The 25874-nt window shown below is 38.8% G+C and overlaps 1 protein-coding gene across 3 annotated transcripts in view; it reads right to left on the bottom strand.

Annotated features, from left to right (window-relative positions):
• mlphb (melanophilin b) overlaps positions 1 to 23392 on the bottom strand; it is a 43509-nt gene extending 20117 nt beyond the window's left edge. For all 3 annotated transcript variants that reach the window (XM_085434493.1, XM_085434491.1, XM_085434492.1), the window contains exons 1-6: positions 23328 to 23392; positions 20353 to 20524; positions 6043 to 6264; positions 4536 to 4675; positions 2375 to 2416; positions 394 to 446 (exon numbers count right to left, since the gene is read on the bottom strand). In XM_085434493.1, the coding sequence (XP_085290619.1) occupies positions 394 to 446; positions 2375 to 2416; positions 4536 to 4675; positions 6043 to 6264; positions 20353 to 20477 (582 nt within the window). In that variant the 5' untranslated portion in view covers positions 20478 to 20524; positions 23328 to 23392. The remainder of the gene's footprint in view (positions 1 to 393; positions 447 to 2374; positions 2417 to 4535; positions 4676 to 6042; positions 6265 to 20352; positions 20525 to 23327) is intronic.
• Between the last annotated feature and the right edge of the window lie 2482 nt (positions 23393 to 25874).

Genomic DNA, 25874 nt, shown 5'->3' with positions numbered 1-25874 from the left:
TTAACAACATGCATAAATGTATAAAATCTACATGTAAGTTGTGGCTGCATTGTGAGCTGAACAGTCAAAAATGACTGATGTAACATGATAAGCCAGCAAGTTATTGCAGTGGTTAGCACTGCTGCTCCACAGGAAGAAGTTTAATCTATGAGTTTTAGGAGGAATCTGTGTCCTTCCACCTTTTAACCAAATTTAGATCCAAACAAATGTCTTTACTATGACCTCAGAAGGTGTTTCCTCATTTCACTTTTCATTTTCCATCCAACTCTCAACATTGTTCAAACATTTAGTAAGGCTGCCCTTAAAACGATTTCAGATAGTTGTTAAAATTGAGGGGAATCTACTGCTAGTTCTTTTAAGATATGAAAATGATTTAAAAATGAGCTGCCGTACCCTTTGGTGTTGTTGTGAGTCTGTTGCATCCATACTGTGCTCCCCATATGCACCTATAGACAAAGAAGGAAGACATGGCAGTGTTAGAATAACCAAAAAAAGGTTTTTTGTTTTCCAGTGTGCATGCATTTCCAAAGATACCATGTGACTGAAACCAGAGTCACTCCAGACTACAGAGACCTCTGTTATTGTTAACCAGTGGCCTTTGACCTTACAGTGTGAACCTTGTTTACAAAGTACAGCAAGAGAAAGCAAAAGCAGAAACACTATGGACTGTGTTTCAGTCCCTCTTTATGAGAGCGTTTACGAGGGAGCTGCATTTTTGCATTTTAACAGTTCCCTCTTGAATACAGCACGAGAAAGAGGGAAGAAAATGCTGGGAACAACAAAAACTTTACACTGAGCATAAAAGCAGAAAAAGATGAATATTCATATTTTTAGATTAGTCTTTTAGTTCTTACTGTTAACTGCTGAACTAATTTTGGGGCTTTTGCTACATTTTGCAGAAATTATCTGCAGAAAAAAAAACCCCGTGACACACACTAAACTGTGGAAATACAACTACAATAACCTCGTAACATAAGTTACACTTTTTATGTTCTTGAGTCTTTCTGACTAAACCTTCCCTGGCTCTGCTCTTTTACTGTTGATATGCCAGTGGCAATGGGAGCCAGATGACTGTGCCAGACTAACCAGAACCTTTAGGTCTGTTCCCAAACCGCTGTGCCCACCGCATGTGTGAGGCATTCAAAAACACCAAAGGGATCGTTGTAAATGAACGAAAATGAACCTCTCTTATTTACTGTATCGTTATGCTTACAATTATCATCACAGATGTTCCTGTTAAATGTTAAGGTACCAGTTAAAAAAATATATGTATCCATAGAGACCACACATGGGGCTGAATTAGGGGAAAAATAAGTGGGCTCAAATTGACTCTTGTTAGTGGTAAAATGGTGAAAAATAGATTTATTTAGAACAGTTAAGGTGAATCAAAATGAAAACAAAACAGGTACTAAAACAGAACCTGCCTTAAAAGTTTCTGTTGTACAATTACAATCAAATAAACACAGCCAGGCAAACAGGTAATGCACTGGAAGCAATAACTGAACAGATTCACTGAACGAGTTTTATATCTGACATTCAGTCAACTTAATGTCAGAAACTTTTTGCCTGACCACAGAATGAGTCCATTACTCATACAAATCTCTGAAAATAGTGAATAGAAGTTAGAAATGAGCTTTCTGATCATGTTTACAGAAGACCCAGTGAGTCATTCATCGTTTTGATCAAATGTGAGGTCTACATGTATTTGTAACTTTGCTTCTGTAGATCATCACGTGTAGTTGGATAATTGACTGACAAGCAGTTTCGTAGCTGCTGGTAGAAGCAGCAGGATGAACTGTGAAGTATAGCCTCAGTCAAATGCTGCCAAACTGACTGGACAGAGATTAACGGTGGAAGTGGGTAACAACCCAAAACAAAATGTAAAAGCAGTGTTTCTCAAAGTTAAGGAATGGGATATTTCTCAATGGCATGCAAAGAAAATCCTGTTTTCACTCTGAGAGATGGATTGCACATTCCAAGATGGTGCCTTATTGGTGAAGACAGAAGATAATCAGGAGCACAATTACCAAAAATAAAGAAATAAATGAATGAAAGGATAATTATATAAATAGATAAAAATAAATAAAATAATAATAAAATAAACCACAACTTTAAAGGGGATAAAATAAAACAATCTTACTGAGAATTCCCAAATGTTTATTAGATCCGATAATAAAATGTCACATAACTTCATGAGTGAGTGAGTTAGCATTTAGCTTAAAGCAGAGCTGTAGCTAAGAACAGTTTAAATACGCGACCAAATCAAAGCAGAATATACTAAAATAATGAAAGCACCTTTTGGTTATATTTAAATTTTGGAAATTCAAACATATTTCTGTCTTGTGACAACATCTGACCTTTTCAGTATACTTACTGTGGACCTCAGGCATGCTCTGTGTGTCATACTCACGAGGCTCTGGAAAACAGAAGAGCAGCGCGCATATGGCTTATTAATTTGCATTTAATTATAGTTTCATATAAGTGATCCGATTCCTGTAATTACTATCACATTGTTCTCCTAATTGCAAATCTAGACGTAATGACATTAGGTTATTAACTGCAATAAATAGCTCAGCAAACTGAGATAATACAGTTAGTCCTTATACTTTCCACATAAAACAATAATCAGAAGCAGCAGTAGCAGCATTAAACGGCAGAGCCAAAGTGAGAGTTAGCCAGTGGACTGAATTAGACTTTTGTATGTGAACAAGACTCTTTTGTAAGTATCAGCAAAGAGTGTGAGGACAGGATGACACCCTCCGAGCTCTGGGGGCCCAGCGGACCATAGAATGCATACAGCAAAAAGACAGTAAAAGAATGTGTGCCTATGTGTGGAAATGCATGTTGATTTCAGTCCAAGTGGTCACATGCTGAGTTCATTTTAAACATAATACATCTGTTAACATGCATTTTTATGACTGTATTTCACGGCTACAGCTTGCATCTGTGGACACTGTGTGCTAGATTCCACATACATACACGACAAACATTTTGTCCTCCTCCCTCCACTTTTGCTCTGCTTCTGGTTGGACGAGCCCTGCAGGACCGAATCCTTCAGTTCCAGGCACAGAATGGGAGACATGTGAGTGAATTATCACAAGGCCCACGGGAACTGCATCGGCCAACCAACTTGCTCTGTATTCCTTCCCAAAATCCTCAGGGGTGACTCAGCGTAAACAGTACCAGAGGTCTCGGCTGTTTCTATATAATTCATCACATTCGCTCATCTCCTGATGTTGTGATCTCAAAGGGTAATCTGTTGTGAGTAATAATGCTTGAAACTGACATAAAGTATGCTTCAAGGATCACTTGTATCATATGCTGTGGGTGTGGCCTCAAAATGCAGCGTGAGCAAGTTCAAAAAGAGAGGAAAAATGGTTTTGATGAGGCCTAATAGCGTCACTGGATCAGACTTTAAACCTGAGCTGCACACAATAAACAAACAGCATTTTCCTCCACCTTAGTATCTCTGGTAATAATCTCCCGCAGGGCAGAGTTAGAATAAGCATCCTGGTCAGCTGACGACAAAAGATAGATACAGCTGTGAGGAGCCAGAAAGCAGGAAAAACAGGAAAGATGGAAGATTAAATCCCTGTGACAGATCTGGCAGCCTGCTAATATTTGAGAAAGAGAGCAGAAACTTTCTTCTGGTGACTTAGTGTCAGAAAAATAAAGATGCTCATACAAAGACGGCTGACAAATTAAAGGACAAGGGTGACATAAAGCGTCTTGGACCACAAGATTGGCGCCATTGCAAACACCATAAACACTATTGTCTCAAAATATATTCTCTAATTTGCCGTTTTCTTTGATGGAGAGGATCTGATGATTGCAGAGGCCCGGGCACAGCATTACTTTCAGTCTGCGTGCATCACTGTGAAGAGCTTGCATTTTGTTGTCCAGTGAAATATAATAATATACATTACAACTCCAATTCTTGAACTCAAACACAGTTCACAGATGAGATGGCGATCGTCACGGTGACGTTTTACCAGTCGAGCTGGAGTGATGCATATTTTCCAAGCAGCCGCAGTATAGTATGCAGCTGCTGAATCTCAGTGAAGCCTTTCATTTAGTGGGGATTTCTCATGGTAAGCTCAAGCAGACTTCCATGACTTCGAGTCAGTGCTCTCTGACTCTGGCAGATTGAACTTTTGACCGGCAGCTTCTCCTCAGGGCTTGTAAAGAAATGAGTGGAACAGATGGAAATTTCTTAAGATTGCCTCTTCAAAGCCACCTTGACCTGAGGCTTGACATTACAACACATTTGTAACCTTTTATTTGCACTTGTTTGGATATTCATGTAGACATTCCCTACTTGGCAACTGCCCAGAGCAGCAAGTGTTTGACTGCTAACCACTAAGCAGTTTCTAATTAGTCAGTGGGGTGTTAATCTTTTTGCTTAAAGGCCACCGTGACAGTACGCTGACTGGCAAAAATGCACATTTTCAGCAGCAGAACCAGGATTATGACATTCCAGACATAAGCTTGGTTTGAAACGAAGTAACAAACCAGACAGAAGGTGGATTGCTCACCTCCTAAGTCACTCTGAGAGCGGCTGCCTTCTCCGTCGAACCTCCTGAAGAGGGAACGCATCACCTTGGCGCTGCCGAAGCGCTTGAAACGGGCACGGACGTTCTCATGGTACCACTCCAAAGTACCGATCTTGAGTACTCTGTAAGTGAGAAGAATGGAAGGAATCAAAATATAGATGCTAAAGAAGTCATTCACAGATGAGGTTCATTCTGAAAATGAATGCATATGCATTTTATATTAAGAGATTTTCTTCTATTTGTTTATTAATTCAAGTATAACATTACATGTGAAACGTTTAAAATGAGAACACATGGTGAGAAATGAGCCCCAAATGAGGCCAATTTATACACTATCCCATAATATCACATAGAAAATACTTGTGGGAATACAGACTTGCCAGCAAAAAGAGCTGTATTTTGCTCTTTTGCTATAAAACAGCAGTGTGCAGGTTTAAGCATGAGATACATAGCATGATGCTTTCCAGACACTGGCCAAGCTCCATTAAAGAACTTTTTAGTATGCAGCTTCATCTCAACAAACAATGGTATCATGGTTCCATATGGAGCTGATTTCAAGCAGGATGTATTGAAATCTATCGCTGCATCCAGCAGAGCCTAAGCAGTAAAAAGGATTTTTTAAATATCTGTTTAAAAAGCAGCCAAACATCCATCAAAGCACATCGAACCTGACGCTTAACCTTTGATTCAACAACAGTCGCCTCAAAGCTCTTTAACTACTGACAGGACATGGGTTGCCTCTTTGTTTATTAGTAATCTGAATGTGTTATTTGCTCATTTTTATTCATCTTATCAAGAAAGAACACAATGTCCTAAAAACATAAATTCACTTTTAGAAATGTCGAGTTGCCACAGCAAACCACAACTTGCAAATCAAGCTTAGCATCAGTTCAGGCCAGAAATACACAATCTCAGCTTTAGTCGCTCAGTTCAGCAGATGGAAGAGCTGGTACCCATCTACAAAACCAGTTGGCAATTGTCATGTAGAGCAGTTTGTGCTATTTATGTTTCTTGAACCTGTCAAAAGTGCTGCTCGCTGCAAGCCTCTTTGCAGCCCACCACCTCTTTTCATGCTTTTTCTGACCTACTCTCTGTCACATTTACTATGATTAATGCCTGCTTTGTAGAGTGTCTTGCTGCTGAACTCTCCACCTCTGGCTTTCCATGTATGCATGTGGAAGGAAATCCCGCTGAAAATTAACAGAGGAATCTTCTTTTGACTTTAGTTTTTTCTGGCTCTAACATATTAAGTGCTTTCCCAGGTACACATCCCAGAGCTCGCTGGTCAAGTTATTAAGCATGGTTAAAGGCATGTCAGCACAAAGCTTATGAAGCTCATGGAGACAGTGTGTTGTCCACAAATGACTGGTTTAAAACTTGAACTTGAACTGCATTTATAGTTACAGTTAAATATATGATTTCTTGTATTCAACATGACACTTAGTTTGAATGACCATTTTGAATTATTCTTACACTGGTCATTACCTACCTGGTCATGTGACAGGTGTCACACACCCAGCCATCCTCCTTCTTGTTATAGCGGCCGCAGGACTTGCAGATGTAGAGCTGGCAGTCCAGGCACTGATGCTTGTTGTTAAGCAGGAATTTAAAAGGCTGGAGACATCGAATGCAATGAGACTCAGTCAGGCTGGTCTGGTTCCCCAGCAACTCTTTCTTGGTATCTTCCCTCTCAACCTTGGTCTTTAGATCCCTGAAAACAAATAAGACAACAATATGAAAGGCTAGCATATCCACAAGAAGGCAGACTGTCAACAAACAAATAATCTTCCAGGCCTGGTAGAAGGTTTTATTTCACATCTGGTTCATTTGATATAACATTAACCAATTTACTGTATGACTTATGAATGTAGAAATAGTCGTGGGTTAAAAACATGCAGGTCATTTTCATGCATTTGTAAAGAGACAAAGCAGAAAATGCATGGGAAAACAGTGTTATACATACAGTACAAGAGATCCTTGAGAGAAAATTACTTCACATTTTTACTCCAGGGATCCATCCAAACTGACTATTAAATGCTTGTGGCACTTAACACACTGATCTCCTATATATTTAGTCAAAGTGCATATTTGGCTTTTAAGTGTGACTGATATACCCATAAACTGCCGATATAACTTATTAAAATTTAGCCCAGATGATCGGTATAAGACGGATAAAGCGAAATCCAGCTGCTGGTCATTAATAATGACATTTAAAATTATATCTGTTAAAATGGAGAAACACTTAATAAATAACACCACTTTCACTTAAAGTAGATATGGGTTAAAACAAGCACACACACACACACACACACACACACACACACACACACACACACACACACACACGTCTACATAGTGTAACTATAGATGACAGACAGATTCAGACAAGAGCTAATATTGTGGCTCCTTTGAAAAATCTATCCGTCTTCATTTTAGATCGGTAGCGGTTGGTTTAAAAGTTTAAAGAATACAAAAAGCATGAGACAAATTTGATTTGTATTGAATTTGCTAGACCTCAGGTTTTTGCAGATTTTGAGTAATACTTGAATTGCAATTCTACCAGAATACATTGTGTGATGGACCAAGTTGGAAAAGCAGGAGTCATTAGAAAAATAGGGTTTTCATTTATTTAACCCCAAAAATTATATTTACAAAAGCAACAAATGTTGAAGTCATAAAAGAGGTAAAAGAAACAAAACCCACCTCTGTCAAAGAACTGCAAACTTAACAAACCAAACAACTGGCCAAACAAACAACTGACCTAAACAGGAAATGACACACAAGGGTAAATATAATGGCTGATCAGACCACTATGACACACGAGTGGTAACTAAACAAAACACAATCATAAACCACAAAAATGATGCAGCATAGTCTAGTTTGTTAACAAACTAAAGATCAAAGAAGAGAATCAAAAACCACTAAACCCTAAAGTCAAATATCTAATCAAATACAAAAGCTTTTTTTAACGAAAGGAAACATACATTCTCCCCTTCAGCAGGAAGTGGTGGTGCCGTCCATTTATCCCTCTTTGTATTTAACAGCTTCAAACCCTGGCCATCACCTTTTGTCTGGCAACTCTCACGGATCATGGCAGGTAAGAAGTAAAAGAAACAAAGGTTAGTTAAAAATCAAACAAAGCAATGAACTGGTATGAATAAGTAAACTATATGTGCGCGCTTACAAATAGAACAAATGTATCCAAACCAATCAATAAACTTACTGGAAACTAAAGTGTGTTATTGTGTTCAAATGAAGAAATGAAAATACACAAGAGTTACCAACTTTAGAGTGTGGAGATGGGTTTGGCCATCACAAATTGCAACACTGGTTACGTTCAGTAACTATGAGCCATTTTGTGCTCAAGGGCATGACAAAACATACCTATATTCATATCTGTGTGAAATAGCCTCCATGTCATGTGATCAGTCCTTCTGCAGATTGCAGTTCTTGACAGTCCATATCCAACATCTAGAATAAGACACTGCAGAACTACACTAACACACACCTTGACTTTGTTGTCTTATCAATCATTTCTACACAATACAAAAAATCCTCTTGCTACTATTGGTTGAGGTCATAGTAAATAGCCAACTTGTAAATGCTTCTAACATACCTGCAGACAGTTAAAGTCATAAGACGGTTAGCTTTTTGTGTTTCCTTTATGTGGTTGATCATCGTCTGAAAAAAAGTCCTGATGCCATTCATTGATGCTGTCATTCATATCTTTGTTCGGTTGTACTTTGGTTGGTCAAAAGTCTTACGGCAGAACTGGACTTCCCTCACGCCATTTCCAAAATACTCAACTCATGAATCCCGTGGACCATTAGCTGCTGCTGCTTTGGGTGTATTTTTGTGTCCCTGGACACCATCGGACAAAGTTCCCCCCTTTGACTCAAGTATTTATGCTTCGCTAAGCTAACCATAGCCTACACCGCTGAGTCCGAGACAATTTAAAGAACACATTTCCCCCCAGATGTTCAAATAATAAACATTTAGCTGTCATGAATGAGATTTGAAGGTTAATTTCTAACTCATTGCTCACTTTGTGTTTTTATAGCTGCAAAAACAAACCTCATACTGCTGCATTAAAAAAAGATTTTATGAGTCAAATTTTGGCTGACACGAGTAAAGAGATGGCTGTCAGCACATGGATGGCAACACATAGCTTTATTTGGCACCTCTTTTCAAAAACAATCATGTCAGCCTGCTACACTGAAAAGCCAGTAACGGGACAAAATTCTAGCAAGAGGAAAATGTTTCACTGTGACTTTTTTGTTAAAATTACATTGTAATTGCTGTAATTATCAAACTTTTGATATTGTTATTGTTGTAAAGTTTTAATCAGTTTTAACCTTCTTCCTGTTCAAATCTTTCCTCTTCTCTGCGTGGCTTGGAATCTGCTTGCATGTGTGTTAACAATGACTTCATTGCTTTGAGTCAGATCATTTTGTTCTGCAACGTTTTTAATTCAGACTTTTGCTGATTGTTGGATAAGTAACAGCTTCACTCGGTGCTGAAGGATGCTAACAGTAGTGCGGTGGAAAAATTCAGATAACAACTCCCAAATGTCACACAGCATGGGTGGAGTCTGGCAAAACACCCGCCGGGGATGAGAGGATGCTTATTGTTTATTAAAGATTTATTTTTTTTAAAGGCCATGCTTTTTAAATTATAGCCCAGGTCATTGGGATGAATGGGATACTTTGTAAGCCTCTTTTAACCTTTTGCAGAAACAGCTGCTGGCCACTAGCAGTGCGATTTAAAAGTAATATCTCTTAAATCTACCCTCCTCTGAAACATGAAATCCCACAAATCTGGTATACAAGATGCCCTTCTATGATTTCAACTACACATGTGTGCTGTAGGCAACTACCATACCTGCCAAGCACCAGGGCATGACTTGCAAAGTCAACTATCAAAAGACAAGTGCAGCAGCATGCAAAGAGGGGAGGATAGCAGAAGTTTATAAGTGGAGCTCCCAAAAAACTGCAACAAGACTTTTATGTTCCAATGACTGATGAAGGTCGTGAAAGCACAAGAAATTATCACTTCACAAGTTTCTATAGTAATTATTCAAAATTACATCAGTTAATGTTTTTTTTTTTAATATACTTAAGGGCAATGGAGACTTTCAGCAACAGCACAAAAGGTTTTGATTAAGAGCCATTTGAACGGTTACCTCGAAAATTTGATCGGCTCCTGAGAAAAATATTTAGAAATGTTGCTGCTAAGTTTGTCTTTCCGTAGCTTGGTACCATTAATTTTGTTTTATTTTCAGCTCATGTTTCCTGCTGAATGTCTTTACAGTAGCAAGACTATGACAAAACTATAACCTGCAGATCACATAGCTGAAACAATGAGCGAAAAGGGGCTTGATTCTTCAGTAGAGCTGAGCAGGACTACACACTGGTGCAATCAGTCTTTGTTGATTTGTCTATTTCACTCTTTAGATTTCTAAGCCGATCTTCTCATTGGGTCCAATTCTCCAAACAGACTTAACTATGAGCTTTGTCTTATCTTCTTCAATAATCATGTCAGGGACCTGTGCGCTTACAGGCTGCACTTGCTCTAAAGTACTTTTTGGCTTTAAATAGGACCACTAGCTATTGATGCTCTAATCAGAAAAAGTGTTTACTGAGGTCATAGGTCAAATGAGCAAGTCCATCTTTGATATACAGTCTGTGTACACACCTTTTACTGCTATCTGAGAAGGACATGTTACTCAGATATGATCATAGTCAAATCTGTCCCACTGTCTCACTGGTGGGTATGAAAGTGACCATATATAAGAGCTAGTCAATAACTAGCCTACATTTTACAGGTATTATTGGATACATGAACTAATCATTTAAGGAATGCTGCACAGTCATAAAATATCCAATTCAACTATATTTATAAAGAACCTTAAAATACCCAGCACAGGACCAAAGTGCTGTACTGTAAAGTAATTGTACAGAGCTGAATATGTAATATAAATAAATACAAAAAGCACTGCCAACAATAAGCAAAAGGCTAACAAAACTTTGACACATTGCTAATATAAATAATATATTCACTAGTACTAACAGTAAAAACATTTCTCAATAAACTGTAAATATCCAGATTAATAGAACCTAAATATTTAAACGCTATTAAACACACAAGTATATACAGAGTATTTGTATGTACCTCTGTAGTGTAAACAGTAAGATTCAAAGAGTGTTATATTTTTCTTCAGTGATATTTTATTTTATAAAAGTATTAAAATAAGTAAAACAAAGGGGGCCATTAAATTGTTTTTAATAAAAATAGTTGAAATAACTTGGGCAGCACAGTGATGCAGCATTAGCCCTGTGCCCTCACAGCAAGAAGGTCCTGCATTTGACCCAGCCTTTGTGTGGGCATGCTTCATGTCCTCCCTGTGCTCACCTGGGTTCTCTGGTACCTTTAGGCCCGTGACTGCTAGGATAGGCTACAGGCATTTCATTTTCGAAGAAAATAAAAACAACAGATGAATGAAATAACAAATTTTCTAAACATTTAAGCATTTTTATGCTTAAATGCTTATGCGTTTATAGAAAACTTTCGTGTATTCCCCAGCACTCTCCAGTATTTGATTAAAAGCAGGTAGTGCAGAGTTTTTGCTTAACCGGCAAAGCTCAGGAATCCGGGTGCGGCAGCCAGGCGTTCAGTTAGTTACTTTAGTCCTCATAGCTGTCTGCCTGTTCCCATACATGGCGATCTCTCTCTGTGGCTCTTCGCATAAATCTGACTCTGTCTAGCTTAACTCAGCTGGTGTAGAGAGTCTTAGTAACATCATCATCTTTTATTCTCCTGCTGACTCAGCTCTATCTGACAAGTTGCTGTAAACTAGATCTAAGCAATTGGAAAAGATCAGGAGTGAGACATAAAAAGGGAGGGTGACACCCATACACAGAGGATTAGGGCTGGAAAATAATAGTTTCTGAGGAAAGAAGCAGATGCTGCCCTTTGGACTTTTAAACAGTCTGTTGAAATAGCGCTAACCCACTTTAGGTCAACTTTCCTCTGATTGGCTTCTCCTCATAAACAGCAGGCGTGTGAGGTTTCTGTGCCTAAGACAGGTTGTAGGGATATGTGCTCTCATCATTAAAATCCAAGACAATAGATACATGCATGCATAGAACCAATTATTACAAGCGGGCTGCAGCCTCAGCTTTTGGGAGTACTTTTTGGGAGTACAGGAACTGACCTAATTATTTGAAATACGTGAAAAAGGAGACATCTAAAAATAAAACAAACACTAAAAGTGCAGTGTATCATATTACAAATCTAAGGTTTTATATATATCAATACCTAAAAAGAAATTATCTGGTTCTATCTGCTTACAAGTCTCTAATATAAAAATAAAACCTCAGTTTAACAACAACACGTGGGATAATTACACCCTGTGATTATTTAACAAAAGCTGAATCGAACTGAAGAAGCAGTGAATGAAAAATTAAGCACACCCCATGATTCAGCAGCTTTTAGAACCAGCTTTAGCAGCAATAACTTGGAATAATAGTTTTCTATGTGACTTTGAGGCTTTCACATCATTGTGGAGGACTTTTCGTCCACTCTTCTTTACAACACTGCTTCAGGACATTGGACTTTGCACACATTCATTTATACACAGCGCTCTTAAGGTCCCACCACAGCATTTCAGTCTGGTTGAGATCTGGACTTAGAAATGAAAAGAAAAAATCAAAGTGCTCTACTTTCATTACTGAATGAAGTAGTCAACAACTTGAAACCCACAAGATGTACTCTGGATATTGTTCCATCTTGTTTACTGAAAGATGTTTTTGATAATGTGAGTATGAGTCCCTCCGGGTACTCCGGCTTCCTCCCACCGTCCAAAGACATGCAGTTAGTGGGGATAGGTTAATTGGTTAATCCAAATTGCCCATAGGTGTGAATGTGGGAGTGAATGTGAGCGCGAATGGTTGTCTGTCCGTGTGTATTAGCCCTGCGACAGACTTTCGACCTGTCCAGGGTGTACTCTGCCTCTCGCCCTGTGACAGCTGGGATAGGCTCCAGCGCCCCCCGTGACCCTGAAAAGGATAAGCGGAAGCAAATGGATGGATGGAGTATGAGTTTGATTTCCATGTTCAATAGCAGTCTTCAGTCAGGCAAAATCTGCATCCAACAGTTTTATCCAACTTCAGACCAATTTCTAAATTGCCTTTTCTTTCTAAAGTCCTGGAGAAAGTTGTCCTTCTTCACCTCCAGACCTTTCAAGATGAAAATGGCATTAGTGAAGTATTTCAGTCTGGTTTTAAAACTCACCACAACACTGAAACTGACATTTCAGTGACCTTTTAACATTTATTGACTTGGGAGATATTGCCATTTTAATACTATTAGACCTCAATGCTGCCCTTGATATAGATCATAGGATTATTTTCTCTCAGTTGTACATTGTGTTGGAATCAAAGGGACTGCATTGGAATGGTTCAAATCTTATCTGTCCCACCGAAGTTTTTCTGTTATATTGGGGGATACATCATCCTCAAAAACCTCACTTTCTTGTGGGGTCCCCCAGGGGTCCATTCTTAGCCCAGTCCTTTTCCCCTATGCTCCCTATGCGCTCAATTTTTTTTTTTTAACAATATGGCATCTCATTTCATTGTTATGCAGACGACTCACAGATTTACCTACCACTGAAATGTAAATTTTTAAGTCCTCTGAAGGTTTTACTAGATTGTTTGGAGGATGTTAAGGCATGGATGGCTTTAAACAGAGGTCGTTGAGTTTGGTCCCTGTGACCACTATGACTTTGGCAGTAATCTAACCTTTGATAGACAGATCAATTCTGTAATCAAAACCAGTTTCTTTCATCTCTGGCTACTTGCAAAAGTGAAGCCATTCCCCTGTTTCAGAGACTTTGAGAGAGCTATTCATGTGTTCATTTAATCTCACCTAGACCACATATCCCCCATACTAGCATTCTTACAGTTGCTGCCAATTATTTTCAAATTAATTTTAAGACTTTATTATTTGTTTATATTCGCATTGCAACCTCGCAATGCGGGTGTGCAGATCCCATGATCTTTTGAACTAGTATACAACTGGTCTGTGGACCAAATGCTCCTAGCTGTACCAAGGTCCAGATTAAAGCACAGAGGAGATCAAGCCTTTGCTGTGACTGCTCCTAAACTGTGGAAGAAACTGCCCCTTCACATCAGGACCTCCTACTTTTATTTGTCTTATTTTTTATTCAAATCTTCTCAGTTCATGCTTCTTTCCTTAAATTTTGCCATGTCTTCACATGCTTTAATCTCCTTTGATTATTTTAAATGTACAGCACTTTGGTCAGCCATTGTTGTTTTAAATATGCTATATAAAAAAAATCTTTTATAGAGGTGCTCACATCTACTGATGTTCAATAAATCATGTGCATTTGATTTGACTGCAGTTATCCTCTTGGACTGCTTCTGCATTTTGCCTTAATTTTTGTTAAATAAATAATGCCACTGTGTTTCATGTCACATGTTGTGTCTATCTAATGTTATATTTGCCTAATTTTAAAACCCGGTGAATATTGGGTTTTGAATTGAGTTAATTTGGTGAAAATATGAGCTTAGAACTTATAAAGGGTGCAATTTCTTTTTTACATAAGTGCATTATTTACAACAGACAAAAAAAAAATACCCCCATTTCCTTTTCTTAACTGCGTCTCAAGTTCTGAATCTCGTGGGACTGGAGGCTATCCCAGCTGGGTGAGAAACAGGGAAAACACACCAACTACACCAGAGGAAAACTTCAGCTGAAACAGCTGATTGATGTGTGTTGACAGTGAAACCAAAAAGTAAACTGACAGACCAGAAAACCAAAAGAATGAGACATGGTATAAGTATGTAAAAAACAAAACGAACAACCCCCCCCCCCCAGCATTTAAAAACCAAAACAGTGACATTGCCTTGTAAAGTTAACAACAACAATTTTCCAGATAAATCTTTTCTCCTTGCACAGAGTCATTTGATCTACTGTAAGTAATAAAATATTGATTAGTGCAGTATTATTGTCTCATTTTGCATGCTTTTTTAAAAATTCTCACAATAAGATGTGACTCAAAAAAATAAAGTTTTACAGCTACACATATTGTGAGATTGTAGTTTACACAACACAATTACTTAAAATAAAGGTATGTCACTTAGGAAGTGTGTTGATGTCTGTTATTTTAGTGAACAAAGCAAATTATAAATCATTGCCAAAATATTTCATTTTGCGATCCATCCAGTAGATGTGGTTTTGCACGATTTAGGCGTGGGCAGTTTTATATGTAAACCACATGAAAATCTGCACCTTTTTATAGACCACAGAGGACTCGGATGAAAACAACAGTTGCCTGAGAAGCAAACAACTGGCTCATCTAAATGGAAAACAACTAGCTGAAGAAGAACATTGGCAGGGACCTCAACCCAAATGGTTAAAACTGTCGTGTCCTGTAGTCTGTGTCCATCCCGCTTTTCATTGCCTTCTATTTTGGGTAATTTATACTGGAGACACGAAGGTTCACTGTTAATGTATTCTAAGTAAATTAGTGACAAAAAGACTCTTATTATGGACTTGTAGACAGGCAAAAGCACTTTAACAGACTCCAGACAATTCAGGTTTCTCTGGCTGCAACAACAAAATAATAAACTGCAGAAATACACAAATTTTCCAAATTAGCACGAGTGATTCTGATGAGACTTGGCCTAGATATGTTCAGAAAAAAATCATCTGAAGTAACTGTTGATGCACTATCCATCCACTATATGTCTACATTATTGCTGAGTCAGGAACCATCCATCCAGTCTGGGGGACTCACAAGGGTGCTACACACTTTCCTAGCTGTCATGGGGTGAGAAGCATGTGTCACGGTCCCCTGGGGGGGTCTAGGCGGTGAGGGGGAAGTAACAAAAGTGACCGGGTCAGAAAAAGGAGTCAAGGAGGCAAAACAGTTAAATAAAACAGTTTTATTGAAGTAGTTCAACTAAAAGAGACGGACAAGCCGCTATCACCATATAAGAGAAACAAACAAAACTCAGGCGTTGGTCAATAAAGCACAAAGTCAAAAGGAATGCGCAGCTCACTAGCTGGAAACCACCGCAAACACTCAGCTCACTAGCTGGAAACCACCGCAAACACTCAGCTCACTAGCTGGAAACCACCGCAAACACTCAGCTCACTAGCTGGAAACCACAATGCACAGCTCACTAGCTGGAAACCACCGCAAACACTCAGCTCACTAGCTGTACCCACACAAAATGGCACTCTGGCCCAGAGCTCACCCTGCTCTGGGCTTAAATACCTTTAATTGCTGATGGGAGTCAGCTGTACAGGAGGGAAAGGTGGCACCTCAGGCAGGAGGTAGTGGGACACGCCCACACAGGCACCCTCAGGAGAGAGAGAGGCCCTGCTAGGGCTGTAACACATGGTACACTACAGAGTATGACAGGTTACCAATATGTTGAGGGCTAACAGAGTGACAACAATTCACTCTCATATTCACATCTATTGCCAAATTAGAAGCACCAATTAACCTAACACATGCCTGTCCACTGTAAAAGGAAGGTGGGGTACCTGGAGAAAACCCAGCACCACAATGAGGCCCCCGCCATCCCATGGATATGAACCCAGAGCCTTCTTGCTGTGAGGCAAAAGTGGCAACCTTAATTTTCGGACACCCCTTTAGCTTCTTAGCTTTTCAACGTGAGGAACAACAGCATTTACAAATGCCTGCTTTAGAAGGTGGGTGTGGTGCCAGATAGCACAGTCACATGATCTTACATTGGTCTTTGCCTTTTCTGGTGCTGTTTTGTTTTCATTCATTAACACCACTTGGTCTGGTTTACGGTCTGTTAGGATGAAAAATCTTCCAACAGAAAAACGTTAATGTTAAAATGAATGAATGAGACTTGATTTGAAACCCCCAAATACAAACAAAACCCCATACTAGCACACTTTTACCCCTACACAAGTTATCAGGGGTCCCCGAGGATGCTGAAAGGTTAAAATAAGTTCTTTCAAACCAGTAACTGTTCACATGACAGAGCAGGCTGTCCTGAATCCAGGCATGGAAGAGAACACTTTGATAAAGATAAAATCTGGAAGGGTACACATTAAATCGCATGGCTGTGGAATAGGTTCATGAATTCATATGGATCCGATTTTAACATTATACTCATAGTTACTTGAATACTAAAAAAACTGTAGATCACAATTCTGGCTATAGGATCGACTACTCACTCTGAACTCTTTAGAAATGTTAAGTCTTTCATAAAGTTTTGCCTACTACAGTTTTTAAATAAGAAGCAAATACACCTTTACTTATTATACTACTCACTACCAATGTGAATAGCATAAAGTTATACTTTCTATACTACTATACTAGAGCTATACTGCTGAGGTGTGAAAACATCTGTGAGTGTACAAACTCAGGCTACATCATCTGAGGCCGGGGTTCTCAGACTGCTGCCTCACATTAAAAGGCAAACTTCTTCCATCTGCAAGAAGTTCCTCTGGCATTTCCTCTGTTACCCTCACGACAGTGATGAAACCAATTGGAGCACACTTTTCTGTGGTCTAATTATGCCTGTTTCAGTCATTGAGAGACCCCTGGAACCACCTTGCATGTCGGAAACGATGCTACAGGCTAATCTGTGCTTTACATTGTTAAAGTGGTGCTGAACAGACAGAACAACGTGACATCTTCAAAGTGAGACCGTGTCGATCTGCCGCAACCGCTAGTCTGCAAATTACTTTACTTTGGTCTGTGCAGACAAAGGGTACTACATCTGTGTGAAACCTTTCTAAAGCCGAGTGTAGACAAAAGAAGAAACTGCAGTTTAGGGTAAAACCATGCACAAGATTTATAGGCAATATTTCTATTACTGTTTGTTAATGTTTGTTTTGTGAAAGTTATATGGAACAAAAAAATAATAATGGCTGTTATATCATTTGTGGTCTAACCTCTTAAATGGGGACTTTTGCTGCTGCTGCCCTGCACTGATCATCCACAGGTGAAGTGAAAATTTCCTGTAAAACGTCTTCCTCCCATAGCCTGATTTCTAAACCATCCGCCAATGCTGCCAACAAGGCATGTGAGCAGGAGGTCAGTGAATTAGTATCAAATGACTCAATCATCTGTTGGGAATGTGGAACAAAATTAGTCTGATCGCTTTTTCCTGTCAGTGTGTCATATCTGCTCAATTTACATCAAACGAACTGACTGAGGATGCATATTTTAAGAATAAATCGATCTTATAGCGGAACATGATTTGAGATCTATGTTATTCATGTGAGGGCCCTGGTGCAGTGAAAGGTAATGTGAGATTTGGCTTCTGTTCAAAGTTAAATTTGAATAAAGATTTTTTTGTCCACTTTCTTTTTAAACCAAAAAGTTGAATTTCTAATTGATAAAACATGCTGGTGCTTTAGTAGTGGGCATATATTTGTAATGTCCAAAATTTACCACACCCGTGACAAAAATCTTGCACAAAGCACAGATAAATGTCCAGAATTAAACTCAAAATCCACTGGGTAAGCAGTGTTCACTCTTCTTACAACTACACATGTTTCTTTTCCAACTATTTATTTATGAGTGACTTATGTATGTATGTATGTATGTATGTATGTATGTATGTATGTATGTATGTATGTATGTATGTATGTATGTATGTATGTATGTATGTATGTATGTATGTATTGTACTATTCTTAGTTAGTGTATTGTCTGTCTTGTCTTAATGTTGGTTTAAAATGGAGCACTGTAACAAAAAATAATTTCCCCCAGGGATCAATAAAGTATTCTGATTCTGATTCTGATTCGTGCCTGATTGCTGGTGTTCGTGTAATGTCAATGAGGGACTTCACGTTTCTACACAAGCAAAACACAGCCTGATTACATGACACTCAAATATATACAGTGTGATATACCTATGTTAGTGCTGTGAAAAATTAATTAAAAAAATCTTGTGATGTCTGTCAACTCTTATACGTGTGTACTACAGGTGCACAGCACACACCCTTTACCACTGTGTGTGTCTCGTCTGCGGTTTACTGAACATCTAACGGCTAGCTGCTCGCTCTGGAGAAAGAAATGGTGTTTGACTGCTTTTCAAAAGAGGCTTTTATATGAGCTTCGTGTCTGGTGTGTTCAAATTTGAAAAAGAACAGGAGGCTGACCAGCTGACAGGCAATTAGTGCTGACTTGGCACTGGTTAACCTTAAAGCTGTTTTTTGAGTCATTGAGGGAAAAAAGTCTATAATCATCATTCAGGATGTTGTAATTGAAAATGATGCATACACCTCGTCTGCTTTCTATTTTTGAGGCCTTAGAGCAATAGATTCCCAGCATACTGTACAAGTGACGGCCATAGTTAAAAAATGGCACACATCAAAAACTTTCTGTTCAGGTTTGCCCGGTGTCTGTTCAGCAGCTGTTACCCTGCACAGCTTTAATAATATTATATGAACTGTGGATGGAGTGAAAGTTCACAAATGAAATAGACATGGAGGTAGAGGATTTGTAGGTTTCCACTACCATAGGCCAGTCTAATCTGAAATGTATCAGAAGCTAGAGCTATTCTGTTTTATGAATATGAATAAATGGGTGGGCTACTGGTGTAAACGGTACTACTTTAACCTCTTCACATCCAGCAGGTCACAGGATCTAGGATTAGGAGGAGGATTGGAGTTAGGGTGGGGCTTTGTTTTAGCTCCACACCCTAAACGAGTTGTTGTGACCTGGATGGAGATTAATCTTTGCCAAAAATGTGAAAATAAAATGTGGAAAAGTCATGTTTCAAACATGATGGGACTCACAATCACCTGGGTGTTAAACTTTGAACCACTGTAACTCCTGCACTCTTCCTTAGGTTAAGAGTGCAGGTCACAAAAATGAGGCAAGTCATGGTTAGGCAGGCCGTTTTACCAAGGGCAGTGCATTAAGGCACTAAAACTAAAAAACACCTTGTGAGTAATGATGCACATGACATTTGACGAAATGCCCTGATGCAACACCTCAGAATGAGATCACACTGGACAGCCCAGTCTCATTAATCACATAACCCAGTGAGCCACGCACCAAAGGGCACATGCCAAATGACATGTGGCCTAACTGAAACATGCCAGCAGATTCAACAAAACCACCTTACTCTTCACCCCAGGACTGAAAATGGCCAGTGATGCAAAAATAATGAGCCGAAACTAAATAAGCTAAATAAGCTGACTGGATGCAGAGCTTCATTTCCTAAATGATCAACAATGAACAGTGAGCACTGAAAAAAACAAAACAAACTTCATACTTTTAAAACAACACATGAACTGTCTCTATGGATCAACAGAAGCATTTGTCACTGAGAGGCAATGAACACTGCAATACAGTGGTCTCAGAATACCAAGAAGAAAGTCAAAAGAATAAGTGTTTCACATATAATAATCATGTAATCCTTATTCAGCATACGCATGTGGGATAGATTAGGGTAGCAGAATAAAGTCCCATAATTTACCAAGTCAAATTATAAAGGTGAATACATACAAGAGCAAGAGGAGATCTAATAGTAGAAGAGATTTCATTTCAAAGAAGTTTAATTCAATTTGTTTAATCGTTTGTGTAACTTAATGTGGGTCTGTTTTATTGTTGAGTTTTAAAGATAAACCTGTTAGTGGGAAAAACTCCAACCATCTTGAAATTGGTAGATAATGTTAAACAGTTTATGATTTACTGCTGCCAAATAATTCAGTTGGATAAACACCAGCCAGACATCTACACCAATGACAAATTACAGAGAAATAAGTGAACTTACCCAAGCCTGTCCTCTTCCTTCTTCCTCAGATCAAAATCTCTCTGGACAACTTCCCACACATGCTGAGCCTCCTCATCTGTGAGCTTGGAAAGATCAAGCTTCTTGCCTGCAGTGCTGCCAGGCATGATTGTGAACCTGATGCCTGCAAACTAGCAATCTCCCTGGTTTTGGGCTGTAACAAACAGAAGTAGTTTAAGTCATTAGTCAGCATTAATAGCACCCCGTGGCATATAACAATATAGGAACATTTCTGCATGCATTGTAACGTTTAAGATAAACTCTGAATGATGAGGTTTATAGCATGACATGTGAGTGATCAAATTCTATCACATTCTTTGGGGTTGATCACGTCATGTTTATTAGTGCAAGCTAAGTGTTTAAAACAGATTTTTTAAACAAAGTTTGCATGTAAATGTCCCTGCAAGTCCAACGTACGTGTGAGTGGAGAGTGGAAGTGGAATTTAATAAACAGCTTTCTGAACTGACTCACTGAACTCAGTTTGCAAAATCTAACCAAACAGCACAGGTCGTGGATATGCATTACATATCCTGTCTCACTACTGTATGAGAAAAAGATTGTTTTATTATTAAAGGTCAGGTTCAGATTTATTAAGTCATCCCTGCATGTGCTGAAAATGTTCTCTTCCTATAGTGGCTACAAAAAGACATATGGGACTGAATCTAGAGAGTTGCACCAGTTCCAGATGCCAGCTTTGGCTTTAAAAAGCATTGTTGCATATGATGAGGTTCAGGCTGTATTTATGCCTTGTGTCACCAGTCTACACTGAACACTTTAGGCCCCTTAATACCAATCACTTGAGGTTTGAATGCCAGAGCCTGTCAGATAATTGCTGCTAACCATGTGCATCTCTTTGTGGTAACAGTTCACTGTCTTCCGATGGCTTCTACCAGCATGAGAATGTGTCATCTCAAACTAATTTCATGAACATGACCTTAATCTTAGTAGACTGTGCCTCCCCAGTGATTAGATCTAAATCCAGTAGAATCAGGAATATGCTGGAACAAATCTGGACAAATGACAAATGAAGTTCATGCAATCAACAAGAACTTCAGATTTCTTTTTGTTGAATCCATGACACTTAGAACTGAGGCTATTTGAGAGTAAAGAAAGGCCCAACCTAGCATTTGCAAGGTGTTCGCATGGAGTGAATACTTGACCAACTATTACAGTTTTTAAGATCCACCAGGTCAACGTCAACCCAGCTAGTGTGTGTGTCCTGTTTGTTTTAGCCACAATGCTAAATGGGCAGATTTACAGAAAGAAATGAATTCTCATACGTTTTGGAATTGGAGTGTTTCCTGTTTAAAGAGCTGTTTTTTTCTACTTGGGTAGTTTATACAGGTGACGTTCTATACAAACTGAGTACATGTTAACTAAAACCTAAGCCTATAATCCTCAATGGGTTGCAAAGACCCAGTAGACCACAGACGTTAAAGTTTGGTTTGCAAACTCCACTGGAAATGTAAGCAAATAAACCTGAATGTGGGCTACTAGAAACTAAAAGCAAAAACACTTTTTGTCGCAGGGGGCATATATTCTGTAAAGTTGGGCATTTTAATGATTTTTACGGCAGTCTGTGGTGACTGACTTGCTTTTGGAGTTAGCTTCAAATGTCCAATAGAAGAACTGCAGTCTTTGTCACTTTCAAACCTCCAGGGCTTGTTGCTTGGCTTTAACTGATACTGATACTAATACTGCACTCCACCCTATAGTGATTACTTTTGGCAAATGTCAAAATGCTCTAAGGTTTCAAGGCCTCAAAATGGGACTTTACTCTACAGTATAGTACATTTACTTCCTGTCTTCATAGAAAAGCTTTATTGTGTTTGTGAGTCACTCAAGCTGTCACTCAAGAGCTGAAAACAATGTCCTATGGGGAAATCTACTGTCAAGTTCATTTTTCACTGTTTTGCCCAAACATATGAGACCACTATATTAAGAGCTTAAACCTTCTCAACCACATGGATCTGTCCTGTGATCCAGAAAGGTTTGGCACAGCTCAACAATTACATCACTGCAGGATTTTAATCAAGTTTCTGTTATAATGGAGCCTCGACAAAATATTTCACATGGTTCAGTTTCAGAATGCATTACTTTCAGAGGATGAGGTAAGGCCACTCAAGCTGACAGAATGATACACATAAATAAGTGAAGGAATGTTCCGGATGGTCACATAATTGTCTTGTTTTCCAGAGGCCATGCAAGAACAACTCTTCCATCACGTGACTGGCCAACCAAATCTAATTTCTCCTTGTGCAAGTGGGCAGTAATGTTAAAAACAAGCGCGCCAGTTGAGAGAAAAACAAGTTTCATTGAAATGGTAGAATATGAACACATCATTTCTCACAGTTTTCCCACAGTTAAACTCTTACATGTTAACAGGCGAGCTATGCTACCTCTACGTGTATTTGTTAAGTGGGTGTGAGCTACTGATTTCGCTGTGCTGTATTAAGTAAACATTGTAAAGAAGTGAATAAGAAGATTAAAAATTCCCAAAAGCAATCAGTATGGCACTTTACTTTTAATAATCCTATTTTCTGAGGTCTGTAAACTGAACATATTCTGAAATGAAATTCAGGGAAATTATTGTTCCTGCAATGTATTCAACAGGTGCAGGTGATTTGCAGCAATCCTTATGTTTGCAAAGGGAAGGTTTTACAGCAGGTTTGGAGACATTAATCCTGGGATAGTTTTGCTCTAAGAAACTGTAGCGATAGCAAACAAGTTCTTTATTTCTCATAAAGTCAGTTTACACTCTTTGCAACCTATGCTACCCTGAGGAGATTAAAGGAAATTGACTTTAAAAAACATAAAAGATGTGTCTTTCATTAAAAGTTAAAACTTTTCAAGACATACATTTGCCCCAATGACACAAGTTAAAACCCTGACAATTAAAGTAACACGATTCTTACAAATCAGGAGATATGAACACATTAACAAGACACTGACTTACCTTTGTGGTGGTTTAGTTGCCTGCAGGCAGTGTTTCCTCTAAAGGCAGACAAAGCTGACTGCAGGGCAAAAACTAAGTAGCAGAGAGCAATGCTAATCACATGTCTTGTTAACCAAGAGGAAGAAAAGCCAGGGAGACAGCCTCCTCTCCGCCTTCTTTGACTTTACTTCAAAAGGTCTGGCTTTAAGCTTGCCCTCCCCCCAGGCCTCATCCATAGCATTATTCAAATATACTGGACCTGCTATTTTGTCAGGAAAGTAGCTCAATAATGGTAATCAATCAATTTGCAAGCAATTATTTGGGAGCATTAGATCACAAGGACGGTCAGAACATGCTGTGATCGGGAGGTTATATTAAAGCCAGTCACATGCAGTGGATCCTGAGTTAGATGAGAAAGTGTGATGCATGACTACAGCGCTATTAACCTTACTTAATTAATACCCGATATCCTCCATTATAGTTTTGAAAAGAAAAACACTTGATCTTCTAACATGGGAAAAAAAGCAACCCCCCCCCAAAAAGCATCACTGCTGTTAATAATTGATGCATTGCCGTGTTTAAAGAGTACTTAGAAACACAACATAGTTGTAGGCCTGTTATTAATACAGCAGGTGGATCAGTTTTCTTTGTTAGAAAGCTATCAGGTTCAAGTACAAAGCCAAACATTTTATGCTTTGAGCTACAACTTGGAAGTGCTTATTTTGTGTTGAAATCATTACAGTCACACGATTTTGGAGAAACTTCTCATAGATGATGATGAGAATGTACAAAGACAAGATGATTAGGTAAAGCATCCAACTGAATGTGAAAATCAACAGGGACTGAACTGAGAGGACCTCTCTTTGGTAATACATTTATGTCATTCTCCTCTTATAAACATAGGATTTTCTCCCATTCCTTCCCTCAGCTCATGTGTGTATTACCAAAAGGGCTGATTTGAGCCATGTGACAGGTTCAGCAATCCAATTTTCTTGTTTGTGCAACCACTAGTCCCTATAAGTTCCCTGTGCAATAAATAAACATGAACACAGTATTTTTTTTGCACTTCACATTTTTGTGACTTTATTACATTCCAGTGGGTGGATCCATATATACATACAGTAGTTTCTTTCAAGACATGGAAAGGCTGAGCTAGCCCAATATGCACATTACATACTAGAATAACGTTTGGCTTATAAAAAAACTGTCTGTTCAAAGATGAGCCAAATCTGGAACAATTTGAATATACACCAGCAAATATTGAACTGAAGAGGACTTTAATTGCCCATGATGGGCTCACTGTTACAGGCTTAGCGGCCGGTCTTTTGATCTGGACAAATGTGTATTCCCTACACAGTTGGCAAGTGGTTTCTGCCAGTCATATATATAGGCATAGGAATATGGTGCAGCACAGAAAACCTTGTGACTGTTTTGGTCACTATCATTTTGATGCACATGTAGTTTGCGACTTGTCTGCCAACACTTGATAAGTGTGGGAATGAAACTGAAAAATGTGACACAAATGGAGACATTTGCCTTAAAAGTAAAAGCTTCACCTTTTCAAGTGTTTTAGTTGCAGGGGCAAAGGCCAGCCCTATAAAAAAGGTTGTTGGGACACAATTAAGGAATGTTTTGGAGATGATCAATATTCCTCACAAATTTCATTCTTATTTCAGAAAGTTAAGAAATCCAGTGAAATTGCTCTACTTAAAGTCTCAAATTACATTTTGATGGCTGCAGATAAGCAGATAATAGAATAGAATAGAATAGAATAGAATAGCCTTTATTGTCATTGTACAGAGTACAACGAAATTGGAGTGCCACTCCCTTGGTGCAAGTTTCAATAATAAATATAAATGTAAAATATAAAAAGTACAAAAAAAACCAATCGTAAGTACTCAAACAATAGTATGTACAATATATACAGGATAGCAGCATTAATATAATGACAGTATGAATAGCAGCATAATATAATGACAGTGACGGTATGGAATAGGTTCAATTGTTTTTGTGCTTATTTACTACGGTGATAGCTCTGGGAAAGAAGCTATCCCTGAATCTGTTTGTCCTGGTTTTATGTGACCTGTACCGTCGGCCTGACGGTAATAGTTCAAACAGTTGGTTGCTGGGGTGAGAGTGGTCCTTGATGATATTGCCAGCTCTGCTGAGGTACCGAGAGTTTGCAGTGACCTCCAGGCTGGGCAGAGAGCAGCCAGTGATCTTCTGGGCTGTGTTGATGACCCTCTGCATAAGGTAAGGGATCAGTCCTTGTTTTGCTTGACCTCAGCTCAGCCTTTGATATCATTGACCATCAGATCCCGATCCATAAGTTCAACTGCATGATAGGAATTTCCAGCCCTGTTTTGGATTGGTTCATTTCAAACTATTTGGTTTCCGTGGGAAGCTTTTGGTGAGTGTTGCTTGTCTAACATATGGCATTCCTCAAGGATCTGAAAGTCCTTTGTTATTTATATTGTATATTCTCCCATTAGGTCATAGTATAGTAGTATAGTCAATTCTTAATATTTGTTTGCAGATGACATTCAACTATATCTCTCTTTTAAACCT

The sequence above is a fragment of the Copadichromis virginalis genome, linkage group LG16 (assembly GCF_057382275.1).
Source record: "Copadichromis virginalis isolate Kocher_CV1m ecotype Utaka linkage group LG16, C_Virginalis_male_GT1.1, whole genome shotgun sequence".
NCBI lineage: Eukaryota > Metazoa > Chordata > Actinopteri > Cichliformes > Cichlidae > Copadichromis > Copadichromis virginalis.
Note: the sequence above shows the minus strand (reverse complement) of the source record. Positions and strands in the feature narration are given on the sequence as shown.